The 27,195-nt window shown below is 38.3% G+C and overlaps 1 protein-coding gene across 1 annotated transcript in view; it reads left to right on the forward strand.

Annotated features, from left to right (window-relative positions):
• The window catches only part of macrod2 (mono-ADP ribosylhydrolase 2), a 583,152-nt gene that overhangs the window by 179,532 nt on the left and 376,425 nt on the right, over positions 1–27,195 (forward strand). The window contains exon 5 of the mRNA XM_072436382.1: positions 2,370–2,486. Within this exon, the coding sequence (XP_072292483.1) occupies positions 2,370–2,486 (117 nt within the window). The remainder of the gene's footprint in view (positions 1–2,369; positions 2,487–27,195) is intronic.

Below are 27,195 nucleotides of genomic sequence, written 5' to 3' on the forward strand. Positions count from 1 at the left end.
CACAAACCAGGTTCCTCCACGAACGCATTTCAATGTAGGGACCGTGCCGGTTTATACTTGCGCTAATACTTCGACTACTACTACTACTACCACAGCTGTCTTGGCGCTAAGTAGCTTTCACTGGCTCCACATCACTGTCACACTCATGTTACTGCGTGGAAAAGCCATCAGGATCTGTCTCTGTCAAGCGCCTGTCCCTCAGTCCATTAAAGATGATGGATAGGAGGAGAAAATCATCCGCCCAGCTGTTGTCTTTGACTTATCCGAGCGAGATGGAGAAGAAACTTGTATGAGAGACGTCCCCGTTTCAGAGGACTCATTGTTTACGCGTCGTAACGTGGTGTACAGCTATCACAAGTGTTTCTATATATATCCTGTAATGGGCATGAATTGTTCCATACATGAATGTTTGGACGGTGGAAGCGTCATGTGGAAAAAGTTACCTTCTGCCCAGAAAAAATAAATACTTTACTTTTTTCTTTGTCATTGTTTCTAGGCTAGAGTTTGAATTCATCACCATACATTTAGAGGTGGGAAGTATATTGAAAAAACTTATATTAATATTGCAATTGTTGTTTTGGAGAGCTGCAAAGTTCAAATATGGAGTGTATTTAATGTAATTTAAAGTATTAAAATAAGCTCAAAAATTTACAAAAATATCTAGATTGACAAAAAAAGTGAGAATTCAGCCGCTTTCTAGTTCATTTTATGGTACTTTCACCATCCTCACTATTTTTTAGGAGAAACGCATTGACAGATTAAAGAGAAGGAGCAAACTGCAAAAGATTAAGACACTATATTATGACAATATTAAATAAATATTCAGAATTTATCTTTCCATACAGTACATTTCACCTACAGTACGACTTTGTTTGCACATCAACCACCGTAGATTTGTCTCGTGAAGAAAAAATAAGAATTTAGCTTGGAATCTTCTGTGCTCGTGTTTGTATTCCTTGTACTTTTTGTTTTTCCCTCCAAATACCTGCTGTTTGTTGTTTCGCTTGTCCCGTAGCTCGTCCCGTGCCTCGTCCCCTCACCTACATCTTTGTGCAGACTTTTGTTAGGCGTTTCATCATCTGTATCCTTAGTTGTCCTTCCCTCGCTCTGTCTATTCGTCTGTATTTGTTAGAAACAGATCAATTTTCTCAGATTTGATGCCGCTATTTGGCTAGCGCGCTGTTTCAAGCTGATGCGCTGGATGCACGACTGTCAGTCTTTATAACTGTGATTTACACCATATTTATTTAGCCGATTTATCATATTTCTGCGTCATAAAATTAGAAGTGATCACGCAGGCCGTCAATCAAGGGTTAGAAGCCGCCGTATAGCAAATGTAGTGGTGCTGATGTGTATAGTGAGTGGTACTTTGGATCTATTCTGCTCTCACTCTCTTGCCAATCCTACAAGTCGATCCCTCACAAAGATATCCAACAAACAGTATTATATTTGTCCATGTTCCTTGTTCTGTCTCTTGTTTGGGCTAATGGCAGCGGAGGACTCGGCAGGACAAGTTGAAGGGGGATTTTATGATGTCTCGCTGTGATTGATAAGAGACTCTTGGAGGGATGTCAGGCTTTCAGAGACGGATAATGTGGATTTCTATCTCTCTGCCCTCTCGTGTAAGACGTGCCATCAATCAAGTGTATCGCAGCGTTAACCCGGTAAAATTAAAACCTTAAGGAGGAGGCACGGAGAGGGGAAGAGGGAGAGGAAGGTAAGGACGGAGAGACGCAGAGAACAAGAGCGGGAGAGAGAAAAAAAACAACAAATACATTCAAAGACACGTTTCACCGCATTTTTGTAGTATTGACGTTTAACATAGTCTGAGTGTCATTAGTGGGATACTCCAAATATAGAGAGTTTACTATTGGTCAACATTGCCCACCCGCATTTACAAAGTACATATTTCTCACTTGTATCCAACAAATATGATGATCCATAAAACATTAAAAAACAAAGCCCTGTACGCAGTTAATTATGCGAGCTTGTATTCTAGCGCATGGCTGTGGACAGAAGAGAGAGATTACAGGAAGAACAGTCTCAGTTTGCTGCGTGGAGGCGTTATTAGATCCTGGCCCGGCTAATTTCATTCCTAAGCTCGTCAATATTTACCAGCAACAGACACGAGCCTGCGCTGTCACACCCGCCCTGTAGAGACACACGATATCCGAGCCAGATCATTTCATCTTGGACAAAGTCGCGAGAATTATGAATAATATACACCTACGTCTTGCTCTGGTTTCTCGACGAGTGCTTGTTTTGACATGATAAAGCAGACAAAGAGCTACTTAGCGCAGCGTGGCGAGCGGTTGTTTGTCTGATCCGTGCCAGGCCTCATACGTGTGCCTGTCGTGTGTCTGTTTCAGTTGACGGCTGCATACACAAAGCGGCGGGGTCCTGCCTGTTTGACGAGTGCCACTCACTAAACGGCTGCGAAACCGGCAAGGCCAAGATCACCTGCGGATACGACCTCCCGGCGAAATGTGAGTAAATCAAGTCTTCGTTATAATTTTGCAATGTGTTTTGTGTGTTCGTACTGCGATGTACTTGTGAGCTTTGAGGTAGAAGTGGCAGATGAAGTGTTATTTTTGTTTTGATGGTGTAGAAAGTTGGAATGAGTGTATTGTCAGTCAAAAATAGCATTAAGAAAATACTTTTGCACTTTTATGGTAAATTTTACTTTTTTTGGTGGACTACTTGAATCTCCTTTACAAGCACAAGTAATCTGATGGATTATGATCTGATTTGTGGAGCTGTCACTGCCTTTACTTATTTATGTGATTAATCGGTGGATAATTTTAATTTGTAAAGGATTTTGTGGAACAACAGTAGATAGAAGAAAGCCTGGAGTGAGCTAGGTGAGGATTTTATAGTGAATCAGTGAGTTTCTTTTTCCTTTTTACATTTAAATACAGTTTCCTAATACTTTTTGTACACACAGTTGTTTTGTCTCGCCGTTGCAGTCTTGTGAGTGCAGTTTGGGTCAGGCACATGGTCAGATCATAGATACTTTAGCCAGTTTCACACCACTACGTCTTTTAGATTGGCGAGGCCTGTCTTGAGTCAATTTCAGCCCTTTTGTTGTTTGTTATTGAGACTGCATGAAATGAGATATTCACCTATGTCAATATTGCCCACCCCTGCTTTGCACTAGAGTATTTTATAATCAAGCCACTTTCCATTGAGGGCTTGCATTAGCTGACACTTGGCAAACATTATGATTTAGTGTGAAATATTACAGCTGCAGAACACGCACAATCCAACATAAATCTTTGTTTTTTAAGAGTAATTTGTTTAAAGTAGCAGACCAGCTGCTCCACTCTGCTGGCACTGCACTGGATCTCTGTACTTGTTTGTTGAATATGACCTTGAACATACCTTGAGTGCTTAAACGGATATTTTTCTCTTGAACTTGACAGATATTTTTATACATGATTAAGTTATTATAATGTTTTATGAGTGCAATTTTATACTTCTACCTAATAACTAAATATGGCTTTTCAAATAGACTGAGGATGCCTTTACATTTGTACATGTTTTGTCCTGCTCGAGCTCAGTTTTACGCTGATGTATAATTTATTTAGTCCTGTTTTAGTCCTGTTTTAGTAATGTTTAAGCCCTGGTTTAATCTTGTTTTAGTAATGTTTAAGCCTTGGTTTAATCCTATTTTAGTCCTGTTTTAGTCCTGGTATAATCCTGTTTTAGTCCTGTTTTAGCCCTGGTATAATCCTGTTTTAGTCCTGTTTTAGTCCTGTTTTAGTCCTGTTTTAGCCCTGGTATAATCCTGTTTTAGTCCTGTTTTAGCCCTGGTATAATCCTGGTTTAGTCCCGGTTTAGTCCTGGCTTAGTCCCGGTTTAGTCCTGGTTTAGTCCTGGTTTAGTCCCGGTTTAGTCCTGGTTTAGACCTGGCCTTTCCCATGTTTAGTTTCAGGTTTAGTTTAATCCTAATTTGAATGTGGTAATTGTGCGTGTGAACGTACCCTTAACAAATGACGAGGAAATGAGAATATCTTGGTTGAATCAGTTCAGTCTTAGGTTGAACTAACCGGATATTGACTGGAACTAAACCTGGACTGAACTATAACTATATCAATAGGTATTGCAATAGGTCCAAATGCATCACTTCTAAATGGGGGCATAATGGGGATGAAACCACAGGAACTACATCTTGACTGGACGTAACTAACCCGGGACTACAACCAAACCAAGCCAAATTTAGTTCATACCAAGACTAAACCAGGAAAAGTGAGTGTGTCCTAAGATGAGACTGCTCAGACCACCAAACAGTCTGCATACTACAGTTTGAGAACCACTGCACTAGTGTTGAAGTCTTATTCGAGACCGGTCTCGAGACCATTTTTTAAATGTCTTGGTATCGTCTCTCGACTAGAGTGCATTTTGATCCAGTCTTGGTCTCGAGAGCTCTTGGACTCGGCCTTGTCACTTACACAAAGGTAACATGTCTTGGACTTGTGTGGACTCTGTTTAGCACATTTAACAATTCCTTTTAGCTGTAGAAGAAGGAAATGTGCACATATTACGCATGAAGGATGTGTTTTCAGCAACAGTCGGACGACCTGAATGGGAGAAAACGGTGGAGGAGCGGAGTAGCCTGGCTCTGTGCCCCGCCCTCACACCTCGGGTTTGAGACGAGTCACAGCTTTGGCCACTGCCTGCTGCACATAAGCACTCTTTCTCCCTCCTCGTACCTCCTCTTCTCTGTGCATTTCTCCCTCTCTCTCCGCGCCAGTCTCCTCTCTGTCCAAGTCTAACTTATAAAAGTACTTCTCAAACTGATGGCTCATTTGGCGATGTAAAGCCTATTTGAAGAGTATGTGGCATGTACATTTATATTGGCTCCTTTCCACTTTGATCCCATGCAGTAAATGAGAGTGGAGAAGTGGCAGAAATGATCCACAGTGACCCAGTAACGTGAGTCCGTCTTCTTTCTAAACCACCTCATTTACTGCAGTTTTTCTTTCATAAGCGCCAGTTCTCCGCTGTCAGTATCCAGACAGGTGATTGGCCCGCCCACTGTATATGCAGCTGAACGAAGAGGAGAGGGATAGAGGGAGAGGGACAGAGGAGAGACAGAGGGAGAGTAGGAGGAGGAGAGCGCTCAGAGAGACTCGTATATTTGCAGCGCAATGAGGCTCTGTTGTCAGTCCAGGGCTTCATGCACAAAGCAGTGACAGACAGTCCCTCAAAGCTAATGACAATGACACTAAAAATAATTTGTATAACATTTTTTGTATAGGTTAGTAAAAATTGTATCCATATTGTTTTGTTTGAAGTTACCGCATGAATTTAATCCCATACGTGGGCGCAACAGAAAAAGTTTGAGAATATAAAAAAACATATTATATTGTGTTCTGTACATTCTAGGTGTATTATTGGGCATTGTCTAGTCATGGGCACAGTCTGTTTTAAAAATTGGTCTTAACTTGGTCTTGATTCGTGCGGTCTTGACTACTACACTACACTGTACCACCTTGCTTTAATGTATACGGTGAGTAATGTGCTATATTCATCAGGGCTTTCATTGTAAACTGAAAGACCCTCAGGCTTTACACATTCTAAGCGTATTATTGCGTAACCAAGATGTAACAAATTGAAGCTTCACCACGCCACTGTGCGCGGCCTGTGTCTAATCCATTGCTGTAGGTTTACAGTCCTGTATTCTTGCGTCATTTTGTGCGAAGAGCTCTCTTTTTTTAGTCTTTTGCACTTTACACATTTGTTTTGCAGTCCATATAAGAAGGAACATTTGGTCAATCTCCAAAATTCATGTGAAATTTATTTTAAAAGTAGTATTTAGTTGGGATGAAGAACTTTTGTGTTGATTTATTCTGTTCGGCAACGGCATAATTCTAATCTTTATTGATTTGATTTTGCTACAAACAAGAATTGATTTTAGATCGGTTTTGCCTGCAGTGTCAACAAAGCCCTATATGCCCGATATGTTGCTACAAAAAAAATGTAAAAAATACCATAAATGTATTTGTTGGTTTATGTTGAAAACAAGATGGAAATTCTTTATTCCAGGGAGAAACACTTAAAAGCATCTTCGTTAGCATTTAAATGACATGTAATTATTTATTGGATAATGAATAGGATTGTTGTTTGTCTGGACGGAAACTACTGTCACAATACTATAAAGGATAGAATACAATCAGAAATGTTCCTTCCTTTTTGTAACAGTAGATGTAAATATAATATTTATGTAGACTTGATGCTTAGATTTAGAGCCAAAAGAGTGTGGCAAATGTGTGCGTGTGAGTGATTCATTTTTTATTTGATTTATCTTCAATTGTTATAATTCATTTTGTCTTATATATATTTTTACTTTATATTTTTTATACATATGATTATGATTATTGTTATTATTATATATATTCTTGTCTAGTGTTATTTGTCTTGTCTTTGTCTGTCTCTTGTCTTACGTCCTTTGTCTCTTATGTTAAATGAGGTAAATTTATTGTATAGATTGCCCCGTTTGCTTCTTTTCAGTTTGTTTTTGAATGTCTTTCATTTCTTTTTTTGTGTGCTTGTTTTGGAGGGAAGTTACATGTTTTGCTATTGTCACAAATAATAACAATTATATAAAAAAAAAATACAATACAAACATTTCAAACTCTATTATTCGATACAAAGGAATGTATTTGATTCTCAGTACTGATACTACAATAACTAAAATAATAAATGTTTTAGGTTTTAGACAATAGACTGGCATTTTCCACACTAAATAATAGAACTTTCTCAAACATCGTGTTCTTATACTAGTTCTGATGAAGCTCAAGGTCATTCTAAATTCATACCAAAAAGGACACAGTTTATTCAAACCTGTCTTCAAAGGGTTATTTGGTAAATTTACCAGCCTTAGAAGTATCTGTCACAGTAGCACAAAATTAAGACACTTTTAGATCATCATCAGCCTAATTTACTTCACTATTAGTCTCCCTTGAACTCTGACTTGATTTTTCTTGTGAAGTTGAATACACAAGGGAGTTAAAAAAAAAAGTCACTTGGAGTATTCATTTGGTGGAGACAAGCAGTCCCAGCGGCCCTAACCTAACCCTGAAGGATTTCATTGAGAAGGGAGGGAGACATCCAGGTCCCGGTGAAATTAGGTTGGCGTTAATACGGTGTGTCGTAAAGATGTCAAACAAATGGAGCAGATAAACTCGTGAGTCAGTCGTGTGGGCAGCCCCGTTCGAGTGCGCGTACGCGGCGCCAAAAGAAGGGGGCGCCGTGACAATTTAATAACCCCCCAATGTCACCTGGGAGCAATCTGGTCTCCACCGGGTGCTGCTGCCGCTGTTGTGGTAATTATGTTCAGGTCCAGAGCTCCTACCGCACTATAGATTGTGTAGCTCCAGTCAGTTTAGCTCACATGATCGGAGCCAATATCCACCGGTGCTGATTGTTGTCACCGAGATTGCCCTCCCTGGAAATTGGCCGCTATATTGTGACATTTCTTTGTGGTCAATTGTCGCTCTGTAAAATGTATTGTGTCGTCTTTGTTGCAGTTGTAGTCGGGGAACTCTTTGGGGACGCGTTCAAGTAGGAGATCGGGATTGTTACTCGTTAAAGAATTTAAAACAAAAAAAAGGTCAAGGTGCTGAATAGGCTCTGAAATTTGGTATTCTGAAACTATTGTTTGATATTTACCAGTAGTATCTCTGCTGCCTGTTAGGTTGCTCCACCACTATTCTAGTTACTCATTTTTATAGTTTTAGCCTATCCATCTCTAAGGGCATTTTCCAATCCAATCCAACTTTATTTGTATAGCACATTTTACCAACACAAAGTCTCCAAAGTGCTGCACACTTACTTACACAGTACAAAACAAACACAAGCAAAATATGTCAAAATAAATAAATAAATGCATAAAATATAAACAAATAAATACATAAAATAATAGGGCTGTTCAATATTGGGCTCTACTCGGCTTACGTTTTTAAACATGATTAATTGCACGTTGCATGAAAAGGTCAATAAACATTAGATTGAGGCCTTATTTGTTCTGAAAATACCTTTTTATTTTACCTTGTGTTGTGCTATTTTGACTTGAATATTATTTTTATTGTGTCATTGTATCGTTTAAATGAATTCAACAAAACCCCTACAAATGTAAATAGCAAAAATGATGAAGTGCTGATAAATAAAATCATTTAAAAAAAATTGAAATGGATGAAAATACTTAACAGCTTTGTTTGAGGGTCACATCTTAACTATATATCTGAATATTGTGTACCATAAATGTTTGGTTAAGTTTGAAATGCAATACCGCTGTCTGAGAGTATAATTGAAAGTTAATTTAATGTAAATGAGTGTCTGCCAGGGACCAAGCAAGATGCATGAAATGATTAGAATTGACACCAAATTAATTTCAATACTTGCGTAATTAAACGGTTAATTCAAACATGCATGCCATTATTCACACAACAGCATGATAGAAGACAGAGGTGGTACCCCAGACATCACTTTACATTCGTTTATTAAGGATTGTTAAATGTCACTGTTACATTATGTCTTAACCTTTCCCTCTATGCCTCTCCCATCCTCAATTATAATTCAATCGGTTCAAAATCCTTTTCGATATTAGAAGTTCATTTTTATATTGTGTTTTTTGCAAATGGCAGATTGTATTTTCAACTGAGAAGTAAGAATTGCACAGACAGATGGACTATTTACATCTTGGGAATGACTTGTACTCGTAAAGTGGACAGTTGCTTTCCAATTTCGCCTCAAGATTAGTCTGCTTTTCCACAATTTTCGCAATAAACACACAAACTAGCTCTCAAAGAGGGTTCATCTTTTAGTGACTCTTTTCTGGAAGCCATTCGGTTTCATATTATTGAAAACAAGTTAATTTAGACACTGAATAATATGGATAGAGCCAACAATTTTTAAATTAACCTTTTATAATTTGAGGGCAATGTGTAACCACCAAGTATTTTTGCAATTTTGCTAACAATTTATAAATGTTCGTACAGTACTGTGCACTACTACTGTAGCTTTATTTGAAAAAAGTGTATAAATGCACATAGTTTATGATCATTTTTCGTCTGTAGTTTATTATAAATGCTCAGTCAATTTAGACAAACTCAAAGTCTATCAATAATGAAAAATATCCTGAGCATACATTTTTATCTGAAGTTTCTAAAAATAAATTAACTTCCTGTCTATTTAGAAACAAATACCGAAATGATTGGTTCACATCCAGCATTTTTAGGACTTTTTCCTACTTATCTTATCTTATCTTACCCATAGAAATAAAATGTCCTTGAATCACACTTGGACTTGATGTGCAGAGGCAATGGAAAACGACCGGACTAACTCTCCCACTCTCCAGACAAGAAAATGACTCTCCATTACTTGTCACTAAGCAGTTTAGGCTCTGAATCCTAGTGGTTAATGAGTGTTTCCTTTAAGAGCGCAGGCACATGTGGCACAGATTATTATGGCCCGGCTCTTGGATTATTAGTCAATGATAGTAATTACCCACCTAGCATAGCGGAAAGACTCCCAAGCCCTGTGCTGCGCCAATCTGACAAGGAAATGGTCTGTTTGCCCTCGCTCCAGACAAGTTACTCATCCCTTGACAGATTAATAATTGGCTGAAAATGTGAGGTCTAATTTTACAACCAAAGTTGGGAAATTGCTTCTTATTTGCAACCAATTTTACAATTTTCCTGTTTCATATTGCTAGGTAAAATTCAACTGTCAACTCAGCAATCATAGAAAGGAGAGTTACTCACAGAAAGTGTAGCTTTTGAATTCTAGCAATTGCAGCAATGTTTGTGGTAAGAAAGGGTTCTAGTGGTGATGACGGTAGTAGGAGTGTAAAGTAATAGTAATAAGAATAGTCGGAGTAATAGAAGTGTTAGCCGTAGCAGTGTGGACAGTGTTGAGAAGTAAAAATTAAATGCATATCCCAAAAATATGTATTCAGAATGCTAATTTTGAGTTGCTGTACTTTGGTGCTGTCCTGCTTAACCGGGACGGGTACTTTTTTAATACCTGACATTGACTCGTAAGATTGCTTGTGGAATTCAGGTTTAATACAGAGCTATGGATACTGTTTTGTAGTGGGCAGTTTTCATGGATACTGTACCAGAGTCTAAAGTGTAATGAAAACACACCAAGGCTGACTAGAGTAGAGTTAGTAGTAGTTGGGCAGGTGGAAATGCCCGATTACTTTCCTAAAATCAAATACATACATTGCAGTATTTGATAACACAATTTAGGCTTCGAATTGCACTGTATTAGTGCAACAATGCAACTAACAAAGTTGATATAGTCCCATTTTTACATAATAACATTAAGTGCTAAGATTGAAGATGTAACAGAATATGTCACTAAATACATTTGAATGCAGTTCAGTATTCTGTTCTAAAAGCACTGATAGTAGTTGTAACAGTCGTAGTTGATAGTAAGAAGTATCAACTATTTATTCAACAGCAGAAACTATTATGTATAAATCTACTCATTATAATATACCGGTAAATAGATTCAAAAGTAACCTAGTTCCACCATATGGCCATTCTTGACTTACAATATGCAGACTTAGCATGTTGTTTTTCCTTGACTTGGCCTGACCCCTGATCTTTACAATATACTTTCTCATGGTTGTAATTCTAGTCCAGACTAATAGCATTTAACCGAGACGTTTGGGTTAATCTGCACACATATATTTTAGCCTGTGCCGTGTCTTTATTCCTTGGAGGTATACAGAGTTCAAACTGGAGTCTGTTTAAGAAACCCAATGCCCCAAAGGAGCTTGTGGAGGGATGTTGACTGTTTTCTTTCTTGGATTTTATTCCAAATCTTTTACCCAGTTTTGTTTGCCTCCCTAGAGCCACTTAAGATTGACAGTTCAAAACCTTTTTACTGTTTATTGTTTAGCTCCTCTCCTTATCCCCTTAGCTCTGTGCCCTAAATAATGAATCCTTTCTGACACACAAGTGAGAGACCAACATTCAGTGGACAAACATTCCATTCAAATTCAGTGTTAGCTTTTACAATTGATGCTTCATTTGAGTTTTCCCTTTCATTTTATTGGCAAACTTCCTATATTTTGTATACATGTCTACCAATGACCTAGAGCTAGTCCAACAATCTATACACTCCCCAAAATAGCATAAATATAGCATCAGGAAGCCTATTTGTCTCTAAGTAGAGGCCGTATGCTTCATTTTATTTTATTTCGCTGCTAGCGCATACAGCAGCTATAAATCCATGTTATCTGGGCATTAAAGCACAAAGAAAAACAGACACACTTCTTATAGTTTTTACTGGTTCTGTGTCCATAGCATTATCTCATTCTTGGCTTTAGGCGAATGGACAAATGCATTAAAGAGGAGGAAGTTGCAGCTTTTTTCTTTTCAGTGTAAAGAAACTACCCGACAACAACTATTGAAAGTCGTGCTCTTTGAAAGAACACAACAGAATAGGCATATATTTGTATTATAATCATTTTTATATTATATTTTATCATACGTTTAAGTAATAAGTTTTGGACAATTCAATCACAGCTTCCTATTTGAAGCACGTGTCTTTCAAGACACGTGCAAGACATCCATATCTTTCAGAATTAAAAACTACTTGAAAAAATAAATTCTGACTTAGATCATTCAGTTTTTGGCTTGTTGATTCTGCTGAAATCCGTGCTGTTTCTCAGTCTTTCGGGTTATTTGTTTTTCCTTTTTTACTCGGAAACCGCCATGTTTGTTTTGGCATCAACAGACCATGTGTTTCTCTGATTGGTTAATCTCCCTGTCAGTCACACCCATCTGTACTTGGTCCCAGTTCCAAGACTTCCCTTATTGAGGAAGTTGCCACAACTGCTGCCCGTTTTCTGACTTTGTGTGTAGGGCTGCTGCTCTTGTGCGGGTCAGTAGCAGTCAGAAGTAAAGGTTGACTTGATAGAATAAGATGAAAAGGCACAGCGTGTGAAAACCAAGTCATATGCAACAAATAATATACAGTTTAAACACAATATTTAACATGTCATATATTCATGGAGTAATTGGAAGTCTTCAAACTGATCACGTAAAATCATTTCACTGAAGTACTGTATATACTTCATCTTGAATGTATTGCAACTGTCCTCAAACCACTTTGTCCATATCAATTTCACACTAAATACCACTTTTGAATGCATGATGTGCCCTTAATAGCACACATTTTGCTCTGCTTTTAATGTTAGATGGTGAAAAACGATGGCTGCAGTAATTTTCTACCCGTAGTCTCTTTTTTTTTCCCCGTAGCACACATTTAGTTCTGCTCCAGTGGATCTATCTAGGCCCATAGCGGGACAGAACACCTCGGGGACAAGCACCCCGGCTCCCACTTCACCCCCTTCTTTATCTAACGTTCACTTTGAGTTTAAAATGGGACTCTCTAGTGTTTACTGTAACTGCACCTGTGCTAATATCACTAATCATCAGCCTGTGATAAATTCCAGCGTGAAGAATCTTTCCCATGGCCTATTTTTTGTACTGCACCAGGCCGTCTGTTCTGTCTCTCTCCTCTTCACAAACACAGATAAATCAAAGCAAAGCACCCACTATTACTAAGTGACGTATAGCTCATTCTGATTAAATTACCTCCGCTACATTATCACTCAGCAGGGCTTGTTTATTGGAGAAGTCCCGGTGTGTTTCATCCAGCCGGTTTGGCTTTGGTTCAGGCTTTTTTCATCCATGCAATTGTGCTCATTTCAATTATTTCTTTTTATGTATCTGTTGTCTTGAGGCTGCAACAATTGAGGAGAACAATCGTGACAACTCGGCTGTTAAAACATAATACTTGTAATCGTTTTCTGTAAATATACTGTAAATAAATGTATGTTAAAAAGAGGTTTTATCACAAAGACTGCATAATACATCAAAATGTCTAATCAAAAATGTATTATTTATGGCATTTTCATTAATAATACACGTTGTTTATGCATGTTCTCTCACTAGAAGCCTTCAATCCCCATATTTCAACCTTTATTTGGCTGTAAATGTATCTAAAAAGTCTCTAAAAAAGTTGACTTTTCAAATGATGAGTTAGTCAACTTATAATCAAATTACATGTGTTTTCAAATCTGTGTCTATCTGTGTCTAAAATTTACAAAATGGTAAGAAGGGTCACAAAGTTTAATGGGTTTCTAATGATATACTCTTTATTAGGAAATGGAAGAAGAAATAATAAGACAATTGAGTCTATTCTTGGTTCGACACAATATGTAATGCATGCCCTTTAGTTAGTTAGTCATAGTTTATATATTACTATTATTCTTCACACTTTTATGCGGCTACCGTATCACCAAAGCACATCCCTAGTTTGTGATTTGTGATCACTGATTTTTTTCTGGTTCTAATTCTAAAATCTCCAGTATGATCATAATAAAAACACATTTTTTTTGTAATGTTTGTTTCGCTAATACATCACGGTAGATAATCAATTGCTCTACATGATAATGTTTACAATAAATTAAATGGTAGTTACAGTGTAAGGATGCAGATTGTTCACGTTTCATCAAGCCAAGAATCCTAACACCAATTTATATTTATGCTATGTTGATTCTCACTTCGAAATGGCACCCTGTTGTGCTAAATGAACTGAAAAAAATAAAAAAAGGTTATTAGTAGATTGTATAGGCTTTCGAAGTGTCCCGTAATCCCATGGGTTTATTGAATTACCCAGCCCACAGAAGGCCCCTAATCCTTTCAAAGCAGTAATGTGGCAATAACACATTTTTATGAGATTTTTATGCAACTGCATGCATTATTAACAGTGTTACCGATACCTTCAGTAAAAGTAATGGTGAGAATGGCACACAGCTGAACACACTGTACGCTGCATAATGGATCCAACACGAGCGGCGCGACTTAAGAGGTGTTTTTACATTTGGTCTCAAGGCTGTGAATGAAAGCCTTTGTTGTCGTGGATACATTAGCCGGGCATAACTCAACCCTGGTGGCCATCATCCTTCAGCCGCACACACAGGAAAAGTCAACATCTTCCCCACTGCTCACTGTTCGCGCCCACGCCATAAATGTCAGTCTGTCACTTCACACAGGCTCATTTACAAGAGGGGCAAGTGCGCACCCTCCCAGACCACTCCGGCACACTCTCTCCATCTGAGGATAGAACATAACTCAACACTACAGTTTTATGAAGATCTGTGTCGAGATTCAAACTGTGTCAGCGAAAAGTGGCTGAGACAAAAAGCCATATTTTTTCTGCTGAGATAAAGGTCAAACCTTGCTGATTCAATGAAATATTAAAATGTTGACGCCTCTTGAACATTTTAAGAAGAATTAATGAATGAATAAATTGAGTGTGAAGTGGAAGATTGATATCAAGCAGAGACCAGATGTTTTTAGCATTATTTATGAGAGGAAAAGTGTCTCTAAACTCATCAACCAAATCTATGTACTTTCTTTTTGTTCCCTGCGAATTGCTCCGGTAGCACCATTTCTCAGGGTGCCTGTGAAGTCCTTCAAGTCCTCTCTTTCTCAGATATTTGTATTTCCTTTGTCAGGCGGCCTGTCAGTCTTCTCCGCCTCCTGAGAACTGCGGTAATTTGGTAATTTTGCCTAAACGGTGATACTGTAATTATGTGGCATCAGCTGCCGAGCTGTCAGTGAGACAGCCAATGGTCATTCATCACCAGCAAACCAGGGGTCGGGGGGTGAGAGGCTGGCACTCTGAGTGATCGGATAAACACTTGCAGAAAGGGAGCGGTAAAAGTGAGGTGGTTTGATACGAAAAGGCTGAAAATAGAAACTACAGACCCTTTCAAAGTGCAGTCTGTGTGGTGTGCTTTCAGTCCGTGTGTGGCTGAGATAAAGGCATGGAAATGACATGGGTCTGTGATATGACGCTCCGGGGGTGTGTGTGTGTGTGAGTGAGTGTGTGTGTGGGTGAGGTGGTGAGGGGCCCGTGGGTGGCAGATGAAGTGAGACCCAGGGAAGGTCAGGTTTGAAGTGGAACACGGCAGCGGCGCTAATGCAGTCCAGCCTCGTTCACAGACGGCTCCCCTCGGCCAGACAGAAGAGGCGGGCTAATGATGGCTCTAAAACGCTCATCAGACTCTGGAGGTCCTACGCTGAGAAACGGTCCTCTTCATCAACAAACCACTACATATGTCACACACCAATGTTAAAGGTCAAAACTGATGAATATAGAAATGGTCAAGTTTGACTAGTTTCACCCCAATGGCAATTCCATGCAGTTGTCAGAACAGCACAATGATATATCACAATATCACATTTTAGTGTTACAAATATTGCAAGAAGGAATGTCATGATTTTGTTACTAATGATTTTTGACACAGCAGGTCTGAATGAAAAAGTACTGCATCGCTCCGGAGTATTAGTTGCACCAGCCAAAAAATCCATAATAGAGAAGAAAAAAAATATAAGTCGCATTTTTTGGGGAAATTTATTTGATAAAATTCAAGACTAAGAACAGACATTTCATCTTGAAATGCAATTTAAAATAATAATATTAGAGAACATGGTGAATAGGTGTACGTATGTTAACGTAACATCTTCAGCTACACGACACACAGAACTGTGGTAAGTGTCTGGTATGTGAACGTAACATATTAACAGTTATTCAGATAACTATAGCATAAAGAACATGAACAACACAAACTCCGGATGTAGAGGAAGTGCAGATTCTTCTTCTGTGCCGATTAGAGCCTAGAGCGCCCTCTTGTGGTTGCCAGTGTGAAAATAACAAATAATATCATAAATAAGTCGCTCTGGAGTATAAGTCGCACCCCGGCCAAAACTATGAAAAAAGTTGCGACTTATAGTTTTAAATAGATGCATTGTCACATAAACAGCCAAATATAAAAATACTTGACACATAGTAGAAAAAGCTTCAGTTGTAGTCATCTGGACTCAGTTTGAAAAAAAATAGACGTTTCGACTCTCATCCAAGAGTCATTGTCAATAACAGGACAAGTTATTGACAATGACTCTTGGATGAGAGTCGAAACGTCTATTTTTTCAAACTGAGTCCAGATGACTACAACTGAAGCTTTTTCTACTATGGAACACGCCTGGACGAATGAGGGATTACACCGACATATTTCCAAGAATTTTGGGCCAAAAACCTTGGATTTAGTTCGGGAACTCGAACTTGACACATAGATTTTTTTTACATTTTGGAGAATAGATTGAACCAGTTAACCAATTAACTGAATAATCCTGACATCTCTAGAACACACATACAATTCCAAGTAAAGCTTGAACAGCACTGATTTGTGTTGTTCCCCAAGTTATTGGGGCCTTGTGACTTTGCACAAGGTCAAACTCTTTTTTTTTTTTTCTTCTTCTTGGGTCCCACCAGCTTTTACTGTCGAAAGTGTTGTCTGCAAAAGTTTTCATCTGACGCCTTTGTTTACCCCTCTTCCAAGACCAAGGATAAGAACTAATTAAGCAGAGGCACAAGCAGACTCCTGTAGTGCCATTTTCACTGCAAATTATGCATGAATACAGCCTGCCTCTTGCTCCCTGCTCTTTGATGTGCTTTTTTACTAAATTGCTATGGTTACTTCTGCTCATTAGGACTTTAGGATGGTAAATTCTGACAGCTTTTGTTCCTTCTTGCATACATTATATAGTGCGCTGCGAAATTATGATATTGACAACGGTGAGAACAAATAAGTCTGTATTCAAATTTAGAACTTTGTGTTTGTCAAGTCAAGGCAGATGTCATTAAGTAAAGGCGCCACGACATGGACTTAAAGGTGTGTTTAACACTTTGACTCCATTAAATGCCTGAAATATCCCACTGTATGCCATCAAACCTAGCTATCTCCATCGAGGAAAGAAGGTGACACCAGGTCTGATCTGTGAAGAGGCGACACTCACAGTTAGAATTAGGGCTGCACGATTTGGGGAAAATATCTATTTGCAATTTTTCTGTCAAGTATTATGATTGTGTTCTCTTTGTGACGATATGTTTTAGTAAAATGATTCTGTGGAGCTGTTGGGTTCTTCAGGGCCTAGCCACAGGTTCAATGTCTTCTGTCAGTGTAAATACAGAAAAGTGGTGACATTATTCAACGCCAACTATGTAATTGTTGTCAGTTTAAAGAGCATTAAGGAATATAATCAATATGACAAGCCAATCTCTAACATATAATATACATATAAGGTTCAAAATTTTTTGATTTCTGTTTTGGATATTTCTTTCAAAAACAGTAAATATTATTATATTATATCAGACCTTGCCCCCATTGGAGATTATGAGAATATCAAATTCTAGAATTTGAACTATTATTTATAGGATGTGACTCTGTGTAATCCCTTATTCGCCAGGAGTGATCCATCTGAGAAAAAGTTTCAAACGTAGTCACTTGAACAATGTTTTAAAAATCGTTTCACTTTCCATCTGAAAGTCATTTTCAAATCCATCTTCAATCTCAGATTGAAAATGGCCATACCGGTTTGTCAATGCCATCTCATGAGCTGTCAGGAGCTAAACAGGACACGGCCTGGTTAGTACTTGGCGCTAGAGGAAATGCTGTTGTGTCCTTAGGCAAGACACTTCACCCACATTGCCTAATAAAACGATATATGAATACACTGTATTAATAATGATGACTTGAAAGTACTTTCTACAGTTTCTACAAGACAGGATACCATTTTTGGGGTGGAAATTATGTTACAAATTGGAATTTAATTTGCTAATAAAAATGTTTTTTTAAGCAATGAAACCCTGGTAGTGAAATAAATACCAGACAGATACATTTAATGCCATACTGTGGAACATTCCACAGTATGGCATTAAATGTATTATGCATTCCATTTATTTTTATCTTTATTATTTTTCCCCTCCATCCCTTGTTGGGAAATGGGAGGTTTTGTCTATGGGAGTTTTTGTTTATAGGAGATCTTCTACTGAGAGTGTTTTTCAGACTTCCTATAAGTGATCTGTTCTTTTCCTCTGTATCTACCTCTGTATCTGCCTGTGTTGCATCAATGAAATTTCCCCATGTGGTACTGTGGTACTTCGATTGAGTCACCCTCATAAAACATTCACAATTTGATTTAAAACAGTCCTTGTTTATCATATTTAATGCCTAAATAAACCTGTTGCTTACTATTATTGATGTCACCAAGAATAGTGTACATTTTGTCTTGATTAAACATGATGTGGCCCATGTGCAGAACTGCAGTGGCCGTTTTAGGACTGTGAAGTGAAGTGCTCCTTAAAAACCATTAACCTTCCCATAAAACTGCATATGGCAACCTATAAAAGTTGAATGGGATAAGGACCCGTACACACAGCCTCCAGCGTGTGTGAGCTCAGAGTGACCAACTTTAAGATATCAGGAAATGAACCCATAAAAAATGAAAGCACCTCTTTTGATAACATAATAACGTTTATACGTTTTTTAAATTCTGAGTCCAACTGGGGAAAGTGCTTTCTCGATCAATATTTTGCAAAGAAATGTGTTTGCCCATAGCACCTTTTGAGTTGACTTTATAGCTCAAGGCTGTTTGAATTTCTAACCTCACTTATCCTATCACTTTGACTGCCACCTCGCAATAAAATGTACTGTATGCTTTATTTCCGGGCAGCTTTATGTGTTTTTGTAAAGCTCAATCGTAGCTTATAGGATTTTTATAACGTTAAATCACCATATTTGGCAAAGGTATTTACCTAACTTTAAATGGAGTAGTCTGCAGTAATCCTGGCCATAAGTTTGTGGATAACTTTTACGACTCTCTCATGTGTTTGCATTTATTCTAGCGATCATTTCCCAGCTTGTTTCACAGGCCTTGCAAAAGTGAAAGAATTAACTAGAATTATGAAATGTTTGCTGTGAACGCATCAGATTCTTGGGGGAATAAAAAGAGTGTGAAAATAAATGTGAAATAGTCCTCAAAATGTTGCGTATAACAGAAAATTCAAACCCGTTTAATATCCTTAACGTTAATAAAAAGGAAAACGCACACAAACGCTAAATTCCCAAACTTGCCTCAGATTTTATGACAAAGGTCTTTGCTTGCGTCTAGATGCATCGTTGTTGCCGTCACGTCTCCTCTGTTCTCTGGCTTGTTTTAAAGGCAGTGCAAGTTTGAAGGATGACTTTGTGTGGTGTGTTTTATGGTGATCACCTTGAGTCGCGGTTGGGGCCGTGAGACCAGTGAACGTAATGGATCTGCTGGGAGCTCTCCTTCTGGATTTATGGAGAGGCCCGCGAACAGAAACGTATCAGTCACCTGCTTTTTGTTTTTCTTCTGTTTTTCTACACCCGCTACAAGGAAAGACACCAATGAATAACGGCAGGAACATAATCCGAGGCAACGCGGCTTTGACAAACAGTACAAACAATACACAGCAAATGTTTCTGCCTGCTGTTCCAATAGCTGTAGCTGTAACAGTAAGCACTTTCAGCAAGTTTGCAACTGTTACAATCTGCCACAAAGCGCTCTGCTGCCAACCGTACAGGGCTGTGGCAAAGTTTCACACAGACTTTAAAGTGCCCATGACAAGTTGGACGATAAATATATTTTGAAGTTTGCTTAAAACTATATAGTCACATTTTATTGCAGATTTAGCATATTTTTTAGGTTTATAATTTTACTTCCTCATTGTAATTACCCAGCAAACACTGGGCAAAAACACATCTAATGTCACAATTTATTTTATCTGCCAAATAAAAATATATGAGCGCACCTTTATTTATTGTTGAAGTAATGTTTAGATCGTCAGAAAAGTTGTTTCCTTGTGTAAATGTAAACTACTTTGACCTGACTGATATCCTAGCGTCACTTCCTGTCACTTTATACAGCTTTTTCAACGCTTTCTCTTCAAATACCGACTCGATTGGTGTGAAACTATGATTTATATGTGCAACAGGTATAAATATATAAAATAAAGACAACATAAGTCGTAAAAACGTAAAAACTTGTCATAAGCACTTGGACACAAAGGGTGATTCTTCTGGTTTGCTTTGAACGCATTTCGATCGCACTTTGCACCTTCGCCAAGGATAATGATGTATATGTGTGCTCATATTTTGACTTCGACTTAATGATTCATCTAGTAGCAGTTGGGAAATGAAAACCAAAGTAAATAAGCTTTGTATTGTGAAGGATTAATGAATGGTCTGGGTATTTTGCAAATGAATGCCCGAATTATTAGTGTGTAAAGGAATGTCAGATGTAAAGAACGCTTCACACTGAAATATGGAAACTCATGACACCTAAATTTAAACATGAACTTGATCGTTTCCATGCGGTGCGCCAAGAATTACACACTTTTGTTTATTTCCAGTACTGCTTTTGTTTCTTTATAGAGCTTAGGATTAGAATTAGAAAAAAAAAAAAAAAGACTGTTATTAGCTACATTTGCATACGTAAAATAAGATTAGATGGGGAAATGGGGAAATTGCAGTATTGCTACACAGATGAGGCACAGAAGTGTATTAATAAGTGTGCATAATGTCAAGATACAGTAGTCAAGGCAACACTTTACATAAACAAAAGAGTCGTGGAACAACCAACTAAGCTTCTTGGTCTCTACATTTTAATGAACACTACATTTAGTAATAGTAGTGTCATAAAATCTCCATTGTTTTCACATTAGGCTAAGAAGGCTTATTTTTAGTTATTTAAAATTTTAACATTTAACATCCAAACAGAACAATACAAAGACATGACACAGAGAGGGAACATACAATTTACATAAACGCATGCGAATAGTCCTATATGTTTAGTCCGGCATGTCTGTCCCAATTAGTCCAAAGTCGTTTGAATTTGTCCCATTTTCAAGGCCAACTGCAAATTCTATGAGATATGACAACATAATTCCACACTTTGTAACAGAATAATCAAATGCAAGGAAAAGCCCACGAGACAAAACAAACTCGCAGATTGTCGTATCACAAACTACACACTGGCTGTGGTTTGAGGAGGAGCTGCTCCGACGCTCGGCTCTGTAAAGGTCTCCTGCATAAACACGGTGCTCGGCTTGGCAGGGCGGGCAGGGGAGCGTCCGGATCAACTTTCCTCCCCCCCCGCCGTCTAATTATTGACCCATCTGGCATTGTCTTTTCAATTGTTTCAATTATGATGGCACTGGTGTTGCTCAGCACCCTGGCGTCGAGGCATGCATAATTCACGATTGACACCCTGGACTCCAATCCTCCGAGCTGTAGGTTTGAGCTGAATGTCAATAGTGCCTCCTGCCCTCTGCGGAGCGCTGGGGCTGTATGTATCGACAGAGAAGCAGATACCGGGCCCTTCGGTGCCAGAGACGGCTCCAACGGCGCGACGCTGAAGTGGAGGTGAAACGAAAGCCCGGCGGTTGTGTGTGCGTGCATGTGTCTGCGTGCGGTAATGACACTGAAGGGTCCCTCACAGCTGTTGTTTGCACTGGACTGATATCTGACCTCATTATTGTCACCCCCAGACCCCAAAAATCAATAGTGTTCAATTACTCATGAACCAGCAGCACAGAACTACTTAGTAGGAAGTCTGCGCCACCCAAGGGTTAACTCCCTCATCAGGTGTCTGGCTTGAGCACACAGCAGTTGGCAGCGGTGGGGAAGGGGGAGAGTTAAGTGTTGGTGAGCAGGAGCGTGTACTTTAAATCATCAGCGTGAATGTTATGGGGCTGACGAAGACTGGTAGGGCATGAAATGATTAGTGTAATAGATTATGAAAAGTGACCAATCTGTCGTGCCCTAAAAGAAAAAATTGATGACACTAAGATAACGCTTAATTAACATTTAGCTATTTAGGGTGAGTAAGTTTATTATTCTGCTTTTATTGTGTCCCTGTTGTGTGTATATATTATTTTATTTATTTTTTTTGGGGGGGGGGATTCTCAATTTTATGCATGCATTATGTATTTTGCTATTATTTGTTGTTGTAAGTTGCACCTTAACGCCAAAGTAAGTTCCTAGTTTGGATTTTTTTGCTTGGATTTTTGTTCACTGACAATGGAAATAAACCTTTTTCCGATTCTGATGACGCACTTTCAATATTATCCTTTAGTGTGATATTTTTGCTAAATGTGCTATTGTGACAGTCCCAGGAGTATTACAAGCAAAAACCAAGTGGGCTTCTATTAAATTGTTCATATTAACTATAGTTTTTTTTAATTTTAATATTTGGCTATTTTGATTAGTTGTATCAGTATCTGTGTTGGATGAAGCGCTCACTGTTTTCCGCATGTAATAAGAAGTTCAATCGTACTGACAATATCCAGCTTTATAACTGATTTTTCCCACCTCCACATTTTTCGCCACTTTATAAAGCAAACGATTTACACTAAACTAGAATTTTGTACCTATTATTTTTTTTTTGACACTCAAGAGTACAGACTTTAAGAGAAACACGATAAAAACACAATTATATTTTTCTTCTCTACTAAATTATTCATCCCTTGTGATGAGTACTTCTCACATCTGAAAGTCTTTTAACTATTATCAACTATCAAGTGATAAAAAGGTATCAGAATGTCATTCTTTATCGCCGTGCGTGTTCAAAGCCTCTCTGGTTGGCGTGTCCGGTGCTCGTGGACTGACGGCTCGCGGACTGACGTGCTCATCGAGTATTCATACGGTGACCCCTTGAAAACAGCTCACCTCCAGAGGCAGAGGTGCTCCGGCTGACACCGCTGCACCGGCCTTCAGCTCCGTCTGGTCCCCGTGCACGCGCCGAGATGTGCGCAGAATAAGCTGTCAGCGCTGTAATAAGACAATTCACTGTGCTAAGTGTATCTCTGAAGACCTCGGCCCACAAAAGCTAAATGATGCCGGTGCCTTCAGGGGACAACCGCGCACGGGGAATATTAACCCCGCGCACCTCATTCAAGGGCGTTGTGTAAAGCAAGAATTCAATTTGAAACTTTACGGACTTCATTATTCACCAGTATCATAAGCAATAATGAAAACACCTTGTTATAGGTTCAGCTTTTGAATCAGATGCCGCGTCAGCTTTCAGAACATTGGAGATTTAATGGGCTTATTATAATTCAATACTTCTATTACATTACACGGAAAATTAAAATGACAAAGTTTTACCTTGCACGGTTGGTAATATATAGAAAGTGTATTAATATAATTAATGAATTTTGAAGAGATGCAATAATGGAATATCAAGTATATCACGTTATGTTTTAAACTTTCAAATACGGTTTTTGGACTTTTGTGATTTCTTTTACCCACATTTGAGCTGTGTCTGATAATTAAACCTCAACTAATACTATTAAAAACATGTTTAAGCACATTTCTGGTGGATTTACAATACCATGGTCCAACGATAGTTATCGGAATGCTCCAAACACATATTGAGGTATTTATTTTTGTCAATATCCATGTTCACGGTTCATAATCTAGTATTCAATCAAAATGACAATATTAGCATACTGGAAACCGTTTTATAATTTACATCTTAAGGTGTTTGGAAATACACTATGGCTCAGTGAATGAAATACAATGGCTGTATAGTAGGAAGTATGTCAATATCATTCAAACTAAATGTACATGCTTTTCTTTAATTAAGGTTTGAATCAATTTGCCTTGATATAGAATTCTTAAAGTTCATCTCCCACATGCTATTGGCAACATGTCAGTTTCCAGTAATCCACATTGTACTCCCACATTGACAATAGCTTCCTTTTCTTTTCCTGTAGGCATTTTGCATAGCTGGGCTTCTTATAAACGTTGTATTTAAAGATCAAATCAGTGGGGTATTGCATGTGGCAGTGAATTTTAGAGATGAATAGGCTTTATACAGACGCTCATTAATTGTTGAACTGGAAAATAAGCCCATCAGAGACACTTTCCTACCTTCAGCATTTTGAACTCTATCCTACTGTCAAATGTGCTTTATTTTCTTTTTCACTCACTGATAAATGCGGTATACTAGTAGCCTTCAACCAATGTCCTCTTTGTCAAATTGTCTCCATATTAATACTAATTTAAAGTCAGATTCTTGCTACCTTATACCACTATAATAAAGTGAAAGTACTCATGAATCAAATGATCGCTCCTTTAACCATGTGCCAGGCCAAAGATCTTTAAGTATTGGCTATTAAATTGTTATGCACACAAATACATTTGTATGCTTCAGCTAATTGCAACATATCCAATACATTTTGCTAAAACAAGGTCGTGAGCGCCGAACAATGGACATTAGATATATATAAGAGTTGAAGCTGCTCTTTTGCAATTGATAGCAAACATTTTAAGTAACACTTTATAAGCACTACACTTGCCTTAATAAAGCATGAACAACGACATATCCAAATTGAATAAATATACTAACTCCGAATCCCCGTAATTTAAGTAGTCACTAAGCCTGAATCATTCCTAATATGTCATTTTTCTATTGCAAATTTAGTCTTAGTTCACATTATATTTCTACTTATTAAGGTTGAGTTATTATAAAGTGGTACCTTTTTAACTTGACCCAACATTAACCCTTAATATACGTAGGCCTGTCACTATAACAGAGTTTGAAGTGTGATATATTGTTGATCACTACTTTACATCACTGACACAATAACCAGCCAATATCAGTTAAATACCATTTTTAAGTGACTTTTCTCTTAAAAAAACACAAGCTGAATTGTATTAAATTATATCATTGTATCATAAATGAGACAAATATGTTAATTATTCTGTGCTCCTCAGCTTAAATGTGAATACACCACAATAAATGTAAGCAAAGTTTCCCGTTCTGTTATTGAACGATAAGTCATTAATCGGTGACTTAACGTGTAAGGTTTGACTCCCGCCCCCGTGTTAAAGTCGTTGGTCTGACTGACACCGAGTCGTCACTTTAACAGCCTGATGAAGCAGCACTTCCTTCTGTCTGAGGAGGCCGTAAACCTCCACGGCTCCCAGACATTTGGCGCAGTCGGGGCAAACGGAGGGGGCGAGCGGGCAATTAAACTATAAAACAAAACATTGCATCAATGCCAATCATATCATTTTCCTGTATAATATTTTATAGTTTGATTTGATATGTTGCATGTAAACTTTTAAGTGAGCACTTTGGAAAATAGTTTTGTCAAAATGTCTGTCGTCATCAAAATCTCTGCACAAACATCAAACAAAACGACAAAAAAAGGGCACAAAAAGGGATAAAATGTGAACTAAGCAGAATTAAGAAAATAGTGAACTAAAATCACTTCTTGCTCCTAGTATTACAATTTATATGAATGTGGGATTTACGCTTCTATAATTTCGACACCGCTTTTTCTACAAAATACAATGACTTGAACTTCTTTGAAATTAAAAATGAATGCTCCTTCTCTTATCTGTCAGAATAGATCATTTTAAAACTATTCAGAGTGCAAGTTTTCTCATTCCTGAGCCAGAAGAGGAGGGACAACTAATTTATTTTACAAATGTTTTCAAACTGCAACTTCCACTTTTTCATTTCAAATTGCACCCACAACAACCCATTTAAAATAGCAAGTTTAAAAATAGAATCTTATTTTCACATTGCTTTGTAAATTTTGCCCACTCATTGCTGGAGTGAATGTTTTGAAGGTGAGAGATGAAAAATCTTGATTAAACATGTCCAAGCATTTTTTCCCTAATCCTTTTTTCCGGTGATTCAAAGCAGCATGTTTAACAAATATATTTTTTCCGAAAACATAAAAAATAAATAAAAATAAAAGGCTAGATTACTTTGGAGGAAAACCGTTTGCAAATGTCTAATCAGTATCAGGCTATAAATACTCTGTGAAAAGCGTTTTACCATATCAATGTAAGTTATTATTACTTCACTCATTTTACATTTGTATTTATTACTATCAAATTCAATGCAATATTTTAAATGGATACATAAAACTACAATCTCATTTTATATGTAATAATCCTAATTTTATATGAGCTATTTTTGAATGTTAGTGTTTAAAAAGTGACTACATTTTAATATGGCTTCTCTAAAACAAATACCATATTTTCCGGACTATAAGTCGCACCAGAGGATACGTCACACCAGCCAAAAAATGCATAATAGAGAAGAAAAAAACATACATAAGTTGCACTGGAGTATGAAATGCAGTTGCAAGTGTGAAAATAACAAATAATATCACATATAAATCGCTCCGGAGTATAAGTATAAATATAAGTCGTACCCCGGCCAAAACTATGAAAAAAGGTGTGAGTTATTGTCCAGAATATACGGTAATAATGCTGATTAATTGAATCATAATTGAAATACTGATTATTCAAACCATAATTGGTGTATGTTTAGATTTGATTGCATCGGTGGGAAGGGAATATGAAATGAAAGTAGATGATGAAGCATGGCTGTAATGAACATATTCTAATAGCAATAAGTTTAGTTTGTGGATTACAGAAGGCCATGTTCCACATTGGTGTCGTAACACATGACACTCTTGACAGTATCACCACATGTACCACAACGGACTCTTAATAAGCTCTCTCCGCATCGCCCCGGTGACAAAACAGCAGAAATAGATGAAATATGCCGGCGCGGACATCCATTCCTCACATCACTCGCCTCTCCCCTGTTCAAACATTATTTTTGTGTTAATGTAGGACACGGCACCGGGCCACTGTCACCCTCTCCTGGCACCGCGACACATGCACAGCTGCTGCCCTCATCCACCCACCGCCCCGGCCATCCATCGAGCCTGTCAGCCTCTCAGGGGGGGACCGCGCGGGCTCCCAGGCTGGCACATTCGCTGCTGCCCTTCCCCAGGCGCAGTGGGGGGGGAGATGGAGAGCGTCGGTGTAGTGGTGGTGGTGGTGGTGGTGGCGGTGGCGGCCAATGCTTTCCTATGGATCACTTTATTAATATCTGAGGGCAGAAATTTGAGCAGCCGCTGCAGAATAATTAGCCTCGTCTGACCCTCGCATCGCACTGAGGTTGCTTCTTTCCAGGTTTCACAAAAAGCAATTCGAGCGGCAAGTAGCCCCCCGCTGCCTTTGCACACTTAGCCACTCTCATTATGGGGTTGTTGCAAGAATAGTTTTGCATTGGGAACGTTGTAGCCGTGCCGTTCGTGTCTAGTTTTAACCTTTTTAGGGATGACCCCGCCCCTATCCGGGATGAGCCGCTATCTATTCCTCTGTCTTGAGTGAACTCTGGCTCGACACACTTGAACTCTAACAGATCCATGAGATTTGTTATTCCCTGTTCGAAACGTCTCTTTTTTTCCCTCTGTGTGTTT

This window comes from Eucyclogobius newberryi, unplaced genomic scaffold (genome assembly GCF_026437365.1).
Source record: "Eucyclogobius newberryi isolate DKJ021-1_F unplaced genomic scaffold, fEucNew1.0.hap1 SCAF_8, whole genome shotgun sequence".
Lineage (NCBI taxonomy): Eukaryota > Metazoa > Chordata > Actinopteri > Gobiiformes > Gobiidae > Eucyclogobius > Eucyclogobius newberryi.